General features: G+C 39.9%; 2 protein-coding genes across 2 annotated transcripts in view; one reads left to right on the forward strand and one right to left on the reverse strand.

Annotated features, from left to right (window-relative positions):
* The window catches only part of SPMIP7 (sperm microtubule inner protein 7), a 40,829-nt gene extending 39,515 nt beyond the window's left edge, over positions 1 to 1,314 (reverse strand). The window contains exon 1 of the mRNA XM_090049551.1: positions 801 to 1,314. Within this exon, the coding sequence (XP_089905677.1) occupies positions 801 to 1,314 (514 nt within the window). The remainder of the gene's footprint in view (positions 1 to 800) is intronic.
* A 3,022-nt stretch (positions 1,315 to 4,336) lies between these two features.
* The window catches only part of ZPBP (zona pellucida binding protein), a 48,834-nt gene continuing 37,921 nt past the window's right edge, over positions 4,337 to 15,249 (forward strand). The window contains exons 1-2 of the mRNA XM_090049778.1: positions 4,337 to 4,448; positions 13,324 to 13,404. Coding sequence (XP_089905904.1) covers positions 4,337 to 4,448; positions 13,324 to 13,404 — 193 coding nt within the window. The remainder of the gene's footprint in view (positions 4,449 to 13,323; positions 13,405 to 15,249) is intronic.

Below are 15,249 nucleotides of genomic sequence, written 5' to 3' on the forward strand. Positions count from 1 at the left end.
TTTGTTCAGGTTTCTAAGAGCATTAAGGAAATTATTTTTGGATTCTGTTAAACTTTAAAAAAAGGTTTTGCTGTACTGCTTAATGATAGTGATGCATTTTGTTTTTAGAAGTACCCCATGGAGGCGTTTTATAGTTCAGTTCTTTCAACAGATTATGGTTTGAAGGATTAAGCCAGTCTGATCATGTTCCCATTAAAGCCAATGAGTTTTGTTGCCAACTTTAAGAGGAGTAGAATCAGGCCCCAATGGGCAAGTCAGCTCCATGTATCAGTTCTTGAATACTATTGATATTTTGTCGTATATATAACTACACCGCATGTATTTGGACCAAGGCACCTTAACGGTTCCAGAGGAATTCCACTCTATGATCCACATTATTGCCAAGTTGTGCTCTGGTTGAAGTGACTTTAGCTTTGTAGCACACAGTGTCAAAAGATGCATCAGTGTCTAGGGTTGCTACTCTTCAAACTGATAAACTATACCAGCTCACAGTATGATAAGATACTCATTTTGATTACTGTAATTACCTTTTAAGAGATTATAGTTTATTTTATATTAATTAATTTCAAATTCTTTTGCTTTGCCTTTCTAAGCTATAATTTCATATTTTGGCACCTGGATGCTGCTCTCGGGACAATTAATCATCTAACTGTTCTGTTTTTTTTCCCTGTGGTTGGTTTCAGTGTAAATATCAAATGCAAACAAGGTCATAATTTGTAGGTTCTGTGGGGCACGGAATGTCTTTGTGCCTCGTGGAGCCCAAGATGCAATTAACAAGTAATAATAATAACTTGTTTTACCTCCAAGTTGTGCCCTGATCACAGCATCTGACACTTTCCTGGAATTCCAACGTCTGTCCTGGTTCATTTCCTCTAACAAAATCATATGCCTTCTGTGTGCAGCCTGTGGGGTTTTTTCTGGAGCAGGAACCCGCTGATGAGGTTTTACATCACTGTAATCCACCAACGAATCAATGGTTCTGCCACAGTTTGGCTGCAAAAGAGCATCAGCTCCTGCACTTATGAATCCTGAGCAGGGGTCAACCAAAGGCACATTGTCCCGGTGTGGGAATAAAGGATAGTCCAGCCCACCTGCCGGAGTATAGGGATTGAATTTAAGAAAAGATTTACTGTCTTTCTGCTGGAAGCTGTCAAAATCATGTCTGTCATCAGGTCCTCTCACAGAAGGCACGTACATTTTCTGTAACAGATTTTGATACTGCTGGCGATCCATCTTGTGAATTGGTTTGACTGACTGATTGACTGTTTTCAGGCCACTAATCTGCCTTTCAGCCCCCTGGGAAACCATGGTCATTCTCTTTACCTCCTTAGATGAGAGTAAATTAAAGGATCGACTTTATCTTACTTCACAGACTTTCTGAAATCCTGTTCAATAAAGCACTATAAATAGGAGTGCATCCACCAAAAAACACTTCAGATAAACCCTAAAAGCCAAAACACTAGTTTAAAAGGTGAATTCTTCCCTGGAAAAGAGCAAGAAAGGAAGCCAGAGAAGAATGAAGCTGTCGGATGAGCAAGGAGTCTTTTTGTTGCTTGGCAACACTGGAACACTAACACAATGCAACTTGTAACTGTGTAATCATCATAACCTGATACCTAGAGGAAACAATCAGCATCCTGAAAATGAGCTCCTTACTCCATAATATGCTTTCAGATTACCCAAAAACAAATTAGGATTTTTATATATAAAGTACCTACACAACTGAAATTTAGACAAGAAATGACAAGAATAGATGCATAAATTGTTTTAAGTGATATGTTTATTAAACAAATAGAAAAAAAAATCAGAGGTTAATATTATTTACAGTGAATAAGCCATATTGACCATAAATACTAAAAATTCCCACCCTGCAAAATATGAGTGTTTATCTCTAGACTTTTACTAGTTGTTTTTAACTCAATTTAAAAGAAAGAATGGTAAGTTGCCCTGGTTTAGCTTTTACTTACCACAGATAGTTGTGGACCTAGGGACAGTTACCACAGAACAGCTGAAGTTAGAAATCCAGCTGTCCTTTGGTTTACAATGGTTTCACACAGTCATAAGTTCACTGAACTCAGTTACTCTTAGCACTGATGTGAAATCACAATCAGAAACAAGTGGTCTGATCAAATGATGACAAACCTTTTTTCTGAAATTCACATTCTTAATGAACCCATGGGAGAAGGTATACTATGGGAAAAAGAAAATCTAATGTAAACTTTCTTTCTTTGCTAGTATGGAGTTAGTCCATGGTTTCATGCCTGTAAAGGCAATTTTGAGAGCTTTTATAGAAAAAGCAGCGAAAAAACAGAAATCTTTCTGACACATCTTACGTTCACTTTGTATTTGCTAACATTTTTGTTCCTTCAAGTTATGGAGCAAATGTTCTTAAAATGTGATTCTTCCCTGTAACATGACATTTAAAATGCCACATTTGTTGTGTGTCAATGATTTTCATATGATATGCATCCAAGTTTTAATTAGAAAACAAGCTTTTCTAGCCTCCAGAGTTGCAAATTAGAATTTTATAAGGTGTAAATGGTTAGAACTTAATAACCAATAATGCTGATAATGCACAAAAAAAGATGAGAATGCACAGCTCTATCAAGCCTCAATATTCTTGCATTGGCTCTTTAAAATGTAGAAAAGAGTAAAAATGTATTTACCTTTGGACTTTTGAGACAAACCTTTGCCCTGACAATGCACAAGAAGCTTATCTGTTAAGTAACAAGGGGCCTTTTTGTACAGTTGCTTTTCAAAACACAGCTACACTAAATTAGACCAGCGGCTCTCAACTTTTTTAGATGCAACAGGCCCCTTGTTAGACTCAAAGTGCCTTTTGGAAAATGCCAACTTTTAGCTTTCACTCTTTTTTTTGACTACAGGTCACTGTGGGTGAAGATAGAGTAGCTGGGAGCAACACTTCCTCAGCTGCTGAAGGACTGATCCCAACTGGCTTGGGGTCTGTGGAACAGTCACGTAACTGCAACATGATCTACCCAAAAACAGTTAGAGACAATCCTTGATGGAAGAGGGTTCTCTCTAAGCTGCTCAGAGGGCCCTTAACACATTTCCCTGCCCTAATGTGTGGATACTCCTGTTTTAAGGGCCCTTAACACATATTTACATTAATGTATAATACTCTAAGTGATGGTTCCTAATGGTAAAGTGTTTTAAAAAAACGAACTAACATATTATTAACATATATAGTACATTAATATAACCAATATTAATGATATAGTGTTTTGGTATTTTTTCTATACTTTCTTCTCTGTTGCTCTTTTCACTTGTTACTATTAAATTTTTGTAGCTTCTTTGACATATTCCCAAATGCCTTGCAGAATTACAGTACCTTGTCCTTCATCATTGTAGTGTTATGTTCTTTTCAAATGGCAGGTAGAGACAAAAAACAAATTTCTGGAAAGCAGAAACAACAAGAATGCTTACAATAATCCTTCACATATTTTCTTTTTTTCAGAAAGTGTGCAAGGGAAAGTCTTGTTTGACTTGAACTAGCATGACTAATTTTAAATGATGTTTCTTTCAGACTTGTGCAATTCTCATGAAATTTGATTATTGCTACTTTAACATGGAATATAGACAAGTTGAAATAAAGTCTGATTTTAAACCCAGTGCCCCTCACTCCTGACCTGCTGCCCCGTATGTGGGACACAGGGGGAACTCTGCCAGCCTGCAAGAGGAAAGCCCCGATTGCCAATGATTTTTCTTTGAAGAAAAATCCATTTTTAATGTTTGTTGCCCCATTTTTTTAAGTGTGTTTGTGACCCGTTCATATATTCTTGTGACCCACTTTTGGGTTGTGACCTACTGGTTGAGAAACACCCATCTAGTGCACAGCAGATGAATGCAGGGTCCAATGATGATATAGGAGATTTTGCTTTGATATGAAAGGGAAGAGCTGAGCCCTGGGCTCCGGGCAAGTTAGGAAAAGCCTCTGGCTTCCTTTTAAGGGGAAAAAAAACCCTTACAGACGGTCACGCAGGTGTACAACAGCCCTTGCACCCTGGTCTGCAAACTCCTAAGTGCCCGGGACAGGTGGGACTGCCTGCCAGAGTCCTTTCTCTTGCTGCCCTCCCTCCCAACACCCCTAAGCTGGAGCGGTGGGAGAACGCTCCTAGGAAAGGCAAGCTCCACTCAGGCAGGGAATCGGACCGCAAACAACCCGCTGCCCGCCGGGCCCAGCTGATTGCGCATGCGCAACAGCAGTACCAGCGCTTCAGCACGCGCCGGCACGCGACGCAGCCCCGCCCCATCACTATGGCGACGCCGGTTGTCGGGGTTCGAGGCCGCTAACGAACCTGCAGGGCAGCGCGCCATGTCGCACCAGGCGGGCAGGAGGCGGGGCCGGGGGGCACCTGCCGCTCCCTCCTCAGCAATCCGCCTCGCCGCGCTCCTCCTTACCATCCTGCTGCAGGCCGCGCCCGCAGGTAGCGGCCTCTCCCCTCCCCTCCCTTCGCCGGGGCGGGGTCGGGGAAGGGGGCGGCGCCGGCGCTGCTGCCGCCTTCGGGTGGTGGTGACGTCACCATCGCCCCCCGTTTGGGGCGGGGTCCGGCTGCAGGAGCCCGGGGGGCTGGTGGGTGTGTTTGACAGGACAGGGGTCTGCCCCGCCCCGCCCCCTCATCCAAGGCAGGGCAGCGCAGTTGTGAGCTGTTCATGATTTGGGAGTTGACCACAGGGTTATTCAATCCATGGTGTGATCCTCAGATCCCCCCTTCCCCTCCAGGCACTCGGATGAGATTTGGAGTGCCAGGCCGGCTCTAGCCTGGATCCATTTCCTTCTAAAGCTAAGGAAACACTTCCATTTTAATAGACGTCTCATTCCTTCCCCACTCTTTGATTCAAAACAGGCTTTCTGGGAGCTGAGCAAGTGCTGAAAGGATGAGTTTCTGCACTCCCAAGTGAAACTGGAAAGCTATATATGGTCATTCAGTTGCTAAAATGGTACCCCTTAGCTGCATCTACCTGAGATTGTAGTAGTTCGTTACTACTGCACAGTAGCATCACATGGCAGGAAGCATGACATAATGTTACTGCGCAGTAGTAAGAGCTGCTGCACAGTCAGCATTACCACAAAGCCATGTGGGGACACCACTGGGCACACTTGCGCAGTCCTTTAGTAATTATGTATGCAAGTACTAAATGACTGTGCAGTAACAACTGCAGGATCAGCATCTTGTGTAGAGTCCACACTGTCTTCTTTGAACTGGGAGTCATCTTTAAAAATGCCTCAATTACATTTGTTCTATTTGAGGCATTGGGGAGAGGGGAGGGAAGAGTATTCTTTCATTAAAAGTGATGGCAGCTGGAACAGTGGCTTTGTTGTAGTGTCATGCAATGTACTCTAACCTTGTCTATGAACTGTATTAGCAGTGAGTTTAATAGTCAGAAGAGAAAGGTCAAGGCATAATTAAAAAAAAATTGGTAATTATTTTACCATTGTTAAACTGTTATAAATGCAGTTTTGAAAGCTGCAATCCAGCTTCCAATTTTCCCCCTTCCCCCACAGGCTTTTTATATTTCTAGTGATAAGAGTTCTATGACAAAATTTTAGCTGAGCAGTTTCCCTCATCAGGCAGCTTACAAATGTCAATTGTAATTTAAATATCTGAAAACAAAGGAAATACTTAAATGTAAGTTTGATTAAGTGAAACAAAGTCTGTTAAGTCAGCAGCCTTGTTTTTGTACAATTCTTGGCTGCAGATATCTCTTTGCAGTAATTATTTCAGAATTTAATTACTTAAGAACAGCAGCAGTTACCATAAGAACTCAATTTGGTCTTATGCCAACATTTCCCATCATTTATAGAACATCCTTTGCTATATACATTCATTTAAATTATGCCAGATGAACAGTGTAGCAATACATTATTTTATTAGCTAATACATTGACTAATTATTTAAAGCTCATTGTAAAGGCTGTTTCCTAGCAATAACGTTTTCAGAACAATTTTTATCTTTTGGTGAAATATTTTAAAGATGATTAAATCTGCTATTTTAATCTTCATTCTGAGACTCAAATTAATGAAAAATTTTAAATAAATTTGTTGGGTTTACATTATATAACTGGTTTTTAATCATTGTACTCTTTTTGGTCTTTTAAACACAGTTGTGGTCTCATTGGAGAGCATGCATGTCATTGTCCCTGTTCCCTGGAAAAGGACATCACTCATTTGGGACAGGTTAAATCTGGACAAGAGATGTAGTTCATCCTGCATTCATTACATTTCGTTCTTTCAGCTCTGTGGGGATTCCCTCTTCAGTGAATGTTTGACCCATCCAGTTAATATGAACTGGGATGGATTTTTCCTTGGCGATACAAAATCCACCAATCCCAAGGTTGCACAGACAGCAACTGTCAGCAGCACGTTAGCTCTGGTGTCTTTGAGGCAGAGAGGGTATGGAGGAAGTGTTGCGGAGGTGTGCAGTCTCCATGTACCCTGTTCTGCAAAGTATGAGCAGGGAATCTGTAAGATACTTCCTTTTAGGACTCAAATTTCCAACTCCAGAGAAGAACTCAAAAACAAGTCTATAAACCTCTGGCATGTATGTTTGTGTAATATTTATACCGATGCAAAATATCAGAAAGTTTTAAGTCTACCAGAGGAGAATGCTGGCATATTCTACTGGGTCAGAACCTTAATCCCACATTAGCAGGTTTATCAGGTTGAAACAGTTTTGCTAAATTGTATTGCTTTCTCCATATGCAGTTGTTAGAACATAATGGCTTCTGTGCAGGTAGGATCAGCTTATGACACATTCCCCTTTTGAAAAGGTGCTGCATATACCTTTTTTTAATAACATCGTATGCAAAGCAGTAAAGAATCTGGACCTGTGTGTTTCTGTTATATGGGAGATATCCCAAAGATTTTATAAGGCAACTAGGCTCCTTTATAAATTGTTTCTGAACTTCCATTTCATCTTTTAAGAAGAGATAAAATTTAAAAACCAGTTACACTGGTGAGGAAGAGATACTAATAAGCAATTCAAAGATGAAAATGACAGATTTTGAATCCTCTCCTGCACCATCTCCTACTTCGCCTTCTTTGCCCTTTTTGTAGTACTTCATGACCTTGTTACTTTTGTTTCATACTTTCTCTAATTAAATATAACACATGGTCTGTTCAGAACAAAGTTAGAGTAGAAAGAGGATTATGTGCATAGATGTTAGGAGGTATGAAGAAGAATTCAAGTAAACTAGGATTCCTGAAAAAATCTGGGGACAAAACTTGAAAACAAATATGGCTCAGATGTTGTCAAAAGAGGCATGCAATATGTGAGGCTAGGCTTCACAAGTAGGTATAATTACATATTTGGATTTTAAAATGATTAAGCTGTACTGCAGACAATTGAAGGAACAAATGCTCAGGTTAATTTTTAAATTACAGCATGTGGTTTCATAGTGGTTCTTTTGATCTAGATTTTCTGTCTTTGAGCTAGAACAGAAAATAATTGTAGAAATTGTGTGCGCCCTCGTATCTCCTTGCAGTAAGCTACTACCAGTACCTACTTTCTTCAGTTCTTTTTCTGTTAGTGGTTCAAGAGCTCCATCTCTGGGTTAAAGATATTATAGAAATATTTTTTCCACCAGCTTTAATGTTGAAGCAGTTTAGAAGTGTTTCATTGTTAATATAGTATATTAGGTTTCAGGTTTTCTGTTTCTATTGCCTAATCATTTTAGCAATACATGTCTAAAACTTTCATTGTATGAATTTTAGTAGCTTTTGACAGATACATAAGACTTATCCCTCACTGTGATCATAGCAATATTGCTCTCAGTATATTTTTATCTTAAAGTTTTTACTTTTTATTTCGGGCACTTAAATCAACATGGCACCCTATAAAACATTAGGGAGGAAACAGAGAGGTCCCTTGGATCATCAGGTCCAGTCCTATACTTTCACAGGCAATTAAATTACCCAAGGAATCCCCAAAATGGTCATTTCAAAGTTTAAACACACAATTAGAATACCAGAAACACACATAATGTCTTATAACATGCAGTAGGTAGAAATGGAAAGATGAGGGTACTATTACTGTAATTACATGGAAATCATTGGCTAATATATGCTCAGAAGATCCTAAGAAAAGCACCATGCCCTGTCCTACCAAGGAAGGTAACTACTGGCCCACAAACACACTGCACTTGCCAACCTGATCTAGGGGAGGGGAAAAATACCTCTTGACCCCAGTGGGTAATTGGATCCTCCAATTTTTTGGGTACTAGCAGGATCATTGCTGGAGCCTTAGATGTGACTGATGTCTGAATGCTTCAGAGGAAGGTGATGGCCAGACACCACCCTCAGAAGTCAGCTGCATTTGTGGTGGCCAACAAAAGTCATGAGGCATAGGTCACTGGACTTCTACCATGTTCCATAATATCAAGTTCAAGTGACTCAGGTTTTTTGCTGCCATTATTTGGCTTAGAAGACCAAACTTCATTCCTCTGACAGAGAGAAATCCTATTTTAATTTCCAATTTAAAATTCACCCTTAACCATTTTATTCATTTGATCCTATGCTGATGTCTTTCAGCTTAAAAAATGTCTTCACCTGACCTAATATTAAACTACAGATGTACTTGTAAACAATAAGCGAACCTGGCTTTTGCTAAATCAAACAAGCCAAGCTCCTTTAAACTTCTTTGATAAGGAAAGGTCTTCAGTTCCCTTAACCATAGTAGTGGCAATTCTTTGAACCCAGTCCAGTTTAAGTTCACTGTTATGGAACATTGGTGACCACAGCTGGCCACAGGATTTTAAAGGGGGTCTTATAATGTCTTATACAATGGTACCAAATACCTCCTTGTCACTACAGAATGTACTCTGCCTATTATACCTTTTGATTGCATTTGTCTATCATTACATGTCAACTCAGAACATCCTGTGAATGACAACTACACGTAGGTGCCTCTTTCTCAGTTATCGCCAGTCTGTGCATCCAATCTTAAAGCCGAAGTTCCAAGTGTATTATTTTGGACTTCCTACTGATAAACTTCAGACCATTTTAATGCTCCATTCCTCAAGATGATCTAATTTTTCCTGGGCATGTTTACACAAGATGTAGAGTAGGCTACACAAGACTGCAGAGTAGACTAATTAGCTCCATATTAAATGCCTCATGTTAGGCCAGAGGAAACTAACCCTGCACAAGGGTAGTACTTGTGTTTACAAGTACTGCCCTGCTGCAGAGTTTTTTGTTTTTGTTTTGTTTTACTCTGCAGCAGTGCACATGTAGACACAGATGCGGCTGGCTGGGGCATGAGGGTGCTTCAATGAAGGGGGCTGCCAGCTGGCTAGCCTTACTTCGGAGCAATATTGCACTCTAGCCAGCCCATCTGCAGCATGTTGAGCTGGGTTGGAGCAGCCTTGTGCTGGCAGGCTGACCCTCTGGACCCCCTGCCAGCTGGGGCTGCTCCAGACTGGCTCAATGTGCTGCAGTCCAGAGCACGCATGTAAACATAGCACCCAGGAGCAGTAAACCCTGGTTCAATAAGCACTGGAGTTTATTGCATTGCATTAATATACATACAATGGATGTGACCCCTGTATAATAATTTGGTCCTCTTCTGTATACCTTGTACAGCCTAGTGTTATCTGCATATTTCATGAGGACACATGTAGTTCCAAAATAGTTCAAGGACCAAAGTCTTACTGTCCTGTCTGGATTACACTTCACATATCAGAGGTAAAAAGAATTAAAAAAAAAAATCTATGTAGTCTCTGGGTGGGAATTTCAGTTGATATAAATTGGCATAATTTCACTGAGGTCAAAACATCTGCTGAAAAGCACAAACTTTGAATCTGGTTCTTTTCTGTTACTCCCAAATTTTAATGAAAAATATTGAATCAAGACTGTCTGTTATTTACTACATGACCATGTCTTGTCTGTTCATACAGTTCTGCTATTTTTACTTACCTGTAATTATCTTGCCACTGTGTCACTGCAGGGTCTTAGTTACCCCCAAATCTTGATAGCCAGACTATGATGTAAAGAAGTATTATTAGCCTTATTAAATAGATCAGAATCAGAAGCAGAGCAACAATTATTCAAGTCCTATTTCATACTTACATGCCAAACCAGCAAGTATGCAGCCATGTAACAGCAATTTTTTGTCACTTACACAGTTTAAATTCTATTTTAATTTGTGTTGGAATAGGATTGTCCTGCATCTGTGTCTGCTGGAAGTAAAGTGGAGTAGTAGCATAGGGGAATTTATCCAGGGAATGGGAAATCTAGATTCAAGGCTATCCTCATCCAGGGGAGGTTTGAACTTGCATCTCCAGTTTCCTACTCAAATGCTGTGGCCATCAGGCCATGGACTACACATTACCCAAGTTACTCTCCAGCACTTCTCTTGAAGCTGGCCCACTGTATCTTGCCTTACTATTGGTTGGCTAAAAGGGATAAACAGAAGTGGAATACTGGGACATAGGCCAGGACCTAGGTTGCCCTTCTTGTATGGAGCAGCAAACATTTTAATAATCCACATTCCCTCTGGCTTGTTTTACTCCATCCCACTCCAGTGGGCCAGCTTCAAAAGGAGAGTTGTAGATTAGGGGTAATACCTAGCTAGTGGCCAGGTGTTTAGAGCATTTTGTTGGGAAGTGGGAGATAACAGGTTCAAATTTCTTTGGGGTCAGTTGAGGCTACAAACTGCATCTCTTGCTCTCTGAGCTAGTTTCCCAGCTTATTGAGTTAAAAGGAAGAGTGTTCTGCTGCCTTCTAAACCCCAGATTTATCTGCAACTAAAATTTTCAGGATTTACAAAGCGTTTCACATTCCCTGGGTGATTCTTTTTCATACAAGGACATATGCAGCCATAGTGTAGCCTACTGAGTAGATTCAGAAGCATAAATTAAACAGAGTATGAGTGTTAAAAATTGTTGCTAGATAAGTGCCACTTAAGTGTGGTAAAAGTGAAATTGAATTTAGCCCAAAGTGACTTGCCTACCATCACAGAAAATCTAAGGTAAAGATGAGAAATAAACTCATGTTTCATATTTCTCAGACAGGTGCCTCAATACCATGACCATTTTCCTTCATCAGTACTTCTACTTTACAAGTATTGTGGCAAAATTATACAGTACAGATTGGTATATGTTATAGTGTTGCATATTTAAACTGTTTTAATGTTGGCTCTTAATGGTAAACTGTTAGAAAAAAGAACCAACACAACACATACACAGACACACATATATACAGACACACACGAAGGATAATATAATCATGATTAATGATATTTATAGTTTTGATATTTTTCTATACTTTCTTTTTTGTTGATCTTCGCATTCTTATTACTACTAATATCTGTAGCTTCTTTGACAAGTTCCCAAATGCTTTGAAAAATTACAGTATGTTGCCTTATATCGGTGTACAATCCTTGGCCTGTGGGTCCGATTTGACCCATACAGCCATGCCATCCAGCCTGTGGGTATCCTCATGCATTGGAAAATTTGGTGGCGGAAGAGTGGTAGAGGCTTCACATGGCCAGATCCAGCCCCACCCTGGCCATTGCAGTGCTTGGATTAGGTCTGGGCTCACCCCAACCTGTCTGGATTGTGCTGAGCTGCTTCTGTCCTCATCCCCACCCCCTCACGTCTGGATCAGGGCCAGGCTGCTCCCTGCCCCTCCCCCTCCACATCTCTAGATCAGGGCTGATCTTCCCCTGTCCCATCGGGGTTGGGGCCAGGTTGCTCTTCTGTCATCCCCACCCCTCCACCCCCATGCCCAGATTGGGGGGGGGGGTGCTGTCACCACTGTCTCCCTCCCTTGTGCATCCAGATCAGGGCCGGGCTGCTCTTCACTCCCCTCAACCCCCTGTGTGTCCAGATGGAGGCTGCTGCAGTTCTATCTCTGACCCCAATCCTCATGTGTGTGGGGGAGACTGTGCACCCCCCTCCCTCCCGAAACTGGAGTAGGTCTTTGCCATGCTGTCCTCATGTGCTATATCAAGCCTATCAGCTGGATTTGCCCACAGATGGACCTGGTGCCACCCATCCTGGGCACACAACAAAAAAGTTGGGCACCACTGCCTTACTTCATTGTAGGGTATGCTGTTTTCAAACAGTGGGTGGAGACAAAAACAATAACATTTTGAAACTCTTTTTCAGGAAATATGCAAGAGAAGTTCTTGTCTGATTTGAACTAGAATGACTCATTTTACATTCCTTCTCTTTCCAAAGTGTTTTTCATACCTGTGCAATTCTCATGAAATTTGATTCTCTCTTTTGTAATCCAGAATGTAGACAAATTAAAATAACTTTAATAAGCCTGATTTTAGCTCTGAAGGGAAAGTTAAGACTCAATATTGATTCAGTATTAAGAAATCCAACAATAGGTGTGATATTTAAACACAGAGTTTAAGAGATTCCAAAAGACCTGTCACTCAGAAATTTTGAGAGCTTCCTATCCTACATGGCATGCTGTATGGAGGGAGACTAATAGTAACTCCATATATACAGTCAAGTTCAATTTTATATTTAAAGTTAGTCTCTTTGTTAGATATATATATATATGTACTATATCCTCTTTGGAGACTTGCACTGAGTATTTAAATATATTATCATTTTCTGAGAATTTACAAGTAGGTCTATTAGTTTATGAGCTAAAATTAATCAAAATCTGGGTCCTTTAAGAACTCCAGGATTTCAGTCAGTCTTTCCTTTATTCAAATGATCTTAAGAATAGAATAGTACATGATCAGTATGTACTTACTAGTTTGAGAGCTAGCCTCTAAAAAAACTATTTTATCTGTACTGAGCCTGCTGTACCCCATGGGTGAAGGGACAGAGTAGAATTTTCTCTGCAGTTGATGCTGTTGTACTCAGCATGGCAACTGAGAGAAGTGGAATTGGCTCTCCTGTATTCTTGTGCATTTTGCCTGCTTGCTGATTTTTTTAGGCAGCACAGAAGTAGCTTGATTGAAAGATAGGAGAGAGAAGAGTTTCACCTAGAATACAATTTTAGATTGGAGGCACCCGTCTATAACTTTTCTGAATTTAGTAGCACTTCATTTCCAAAACATATTATTCATACTGTGCCCCTGTGTAATATGTAAGAATGTACTTAATGTTAAGAATGTGCTTATGTCATTCAGAGTAAAGATGTCTATATCATTGTCTTGTTCATTTAATTCAGATTGCCTTAATGGGGGTTACTTTTATATAAGAACTTATAAAAAGAGTGCCTTGTATCTGTTGGTGAACAAATCTTGGAAATTTTTACATTAAGCTGTAGCTCAGTACTTGCTTTCTTGGTAATTTTAAGTCTGCTTTAATATCAGAATATATTTTATATTTTAACAGTTAATTCTTCAGAGAGATTCTCAAGAAGTATCAATGAAAAATCCAAGGACATGAAAATAGTGGGATCAACTACGTTTCCTGGTATTCATATTTTAAACATTAATGTTAATTGTGTAATCTGTCACTTTTATAAATGGTTTTGTCATTGTGCTATCAAATTCACTCAAGACCATGATATGCAAACTATAAATGGATTACAGCTATGGACTGCTCTATTTACTTACTCTTAATATCTCTTTCCTTTTAGTATGCAACATTCTTAATTGATAAACTTTCTGTTCATCATAGTTGTTGTTTAAAACAATATTGGTGAAATGTTTCCCTAAAATATAATAAAATGATTTTTCAGTGACAGTACTTTAAAATGCTTGAAAAATAAATACATTAGAGAAGCTTCATTAGAACACTGTTCAAAAGAATTTTCCTCCCATATGTTATATGGTATAAAGGTCATATTATGCCACATGATGTGTTCAGGGATATAACAGCTAGTGTTTCTCCAAGGACTCAGAGGATGAACAGTGGACTAGAAAGTCTACCACTCTTTACTGGGTTACAAAATGCTTTCCTCACAGGGTTAGGCCAACTGGGTGGATTATTACAAAATAGTTTGAAGGTCATATTCTTACAATGCTCTGCCCCTATCTTTTGTATAACCTAGTTCTGTAGGTAGCATTACACTGTTGCTGTGCTTCATATAACCCATCCAAAGAGCCAGCTGCAACTGTTTAAAGTACAGGCCTAGTGTCCATGCAGAGATAATGGGAGCAAGGTTTTCGAACTTATGCAGAACCAATCATAATTTAACTACAAGGGTCTTTCTTCAAGATAAAATAGGTATATCAGATACCCAGTGTCCTGCAACAGCTTTGAAAAACTGCTTTCTTTGAAGTTACAGAACATGAAACATCAAACTTTTTCTATACATGTGGCATTTGGACTTCAGTGTCTGTTATATTCCAACAAAATTTTTGTTAAAATAATTAACATTACATGTGTGTTTCAATGACATCTAGATAACTCTAAAATATAGTTACTGATTTCCATTACCATGTAATAAACCAAATATTAAAAAAAATCTGAAATATGCTAGTTAAAGGATCCAGCCTGTTCCTCAGTGTTGTGTAGTACTTCTGTTAGCAACTGTCTACCACCAATTTCATACTGATCACCCCATCTTAACTTAGGTTTATACAAATAAATTATAAGAATAGTGGAATTCACCACAAATTGTAATGGAATTCACCTAATGCAATTCACCTCCACAATTTCCCTATCAATGCCCTGCCCCAACTGTGATTAGCTAACAACACAGTCATTACCAAGTCTATTTATAACATATTTTAAAATAAAATTAAATATTTTTTGATATTCTTATAATACACACACACACACACACACACACACACACACACACACACTAAAAGTTAGGCCCCTGGCATATTTTATGTTTCTGACATAATTAAGGTGTTAATTGCACTAGAAATAGCAACTGGCCACATACAGACAGAATTTTTAGTGCCATAAAAATCTCAAACAACCCACAAAGGTAGTACTTGAAAAACACAATATCTTTGTGGCTGGTTTGCACGGCACCATAATTTGAACATATGGCATACCATGCAGGGACTACTTCAGCGCTCAAGCTCAAGGCTGGTCCTGATCAGCTGGTGGGGATGGATGTGGGACTCAAGCCCCAAGGCTGTCTCTACCAGCTGGTGTCAGATTGGAGTGGACCTTGGGCTTGAACCCTGGGCTGTCCTGATCAGCTGCTTATCAGCTGGCAGGGACCACCCCAGGACTTGAATCTTAGGGTGGCCCCAGCCAGTGGATGGGAGATTGGGATGGCTGTGGTGCTCAAGCCCAGAGGCAGTCCCAGTCTGACAGTCAGCTGACTCTAGGCCAGCTCAGAGGACTACAGATGGG

This window comes from Crocodylus siamensis, chromosome 5 (assembly GCF_052110815.1).
Source record: "Crocodylus siamensis isolate JL-2025a chromosome 5, ASM5211081v1, whole genome shotgun sequence".
Lineage (NCBI taxonomy): Eukaryota > Metazoa > Chordata > Crocodylia > Crocodylidae > Crocodylus > Crocodylus siamensis.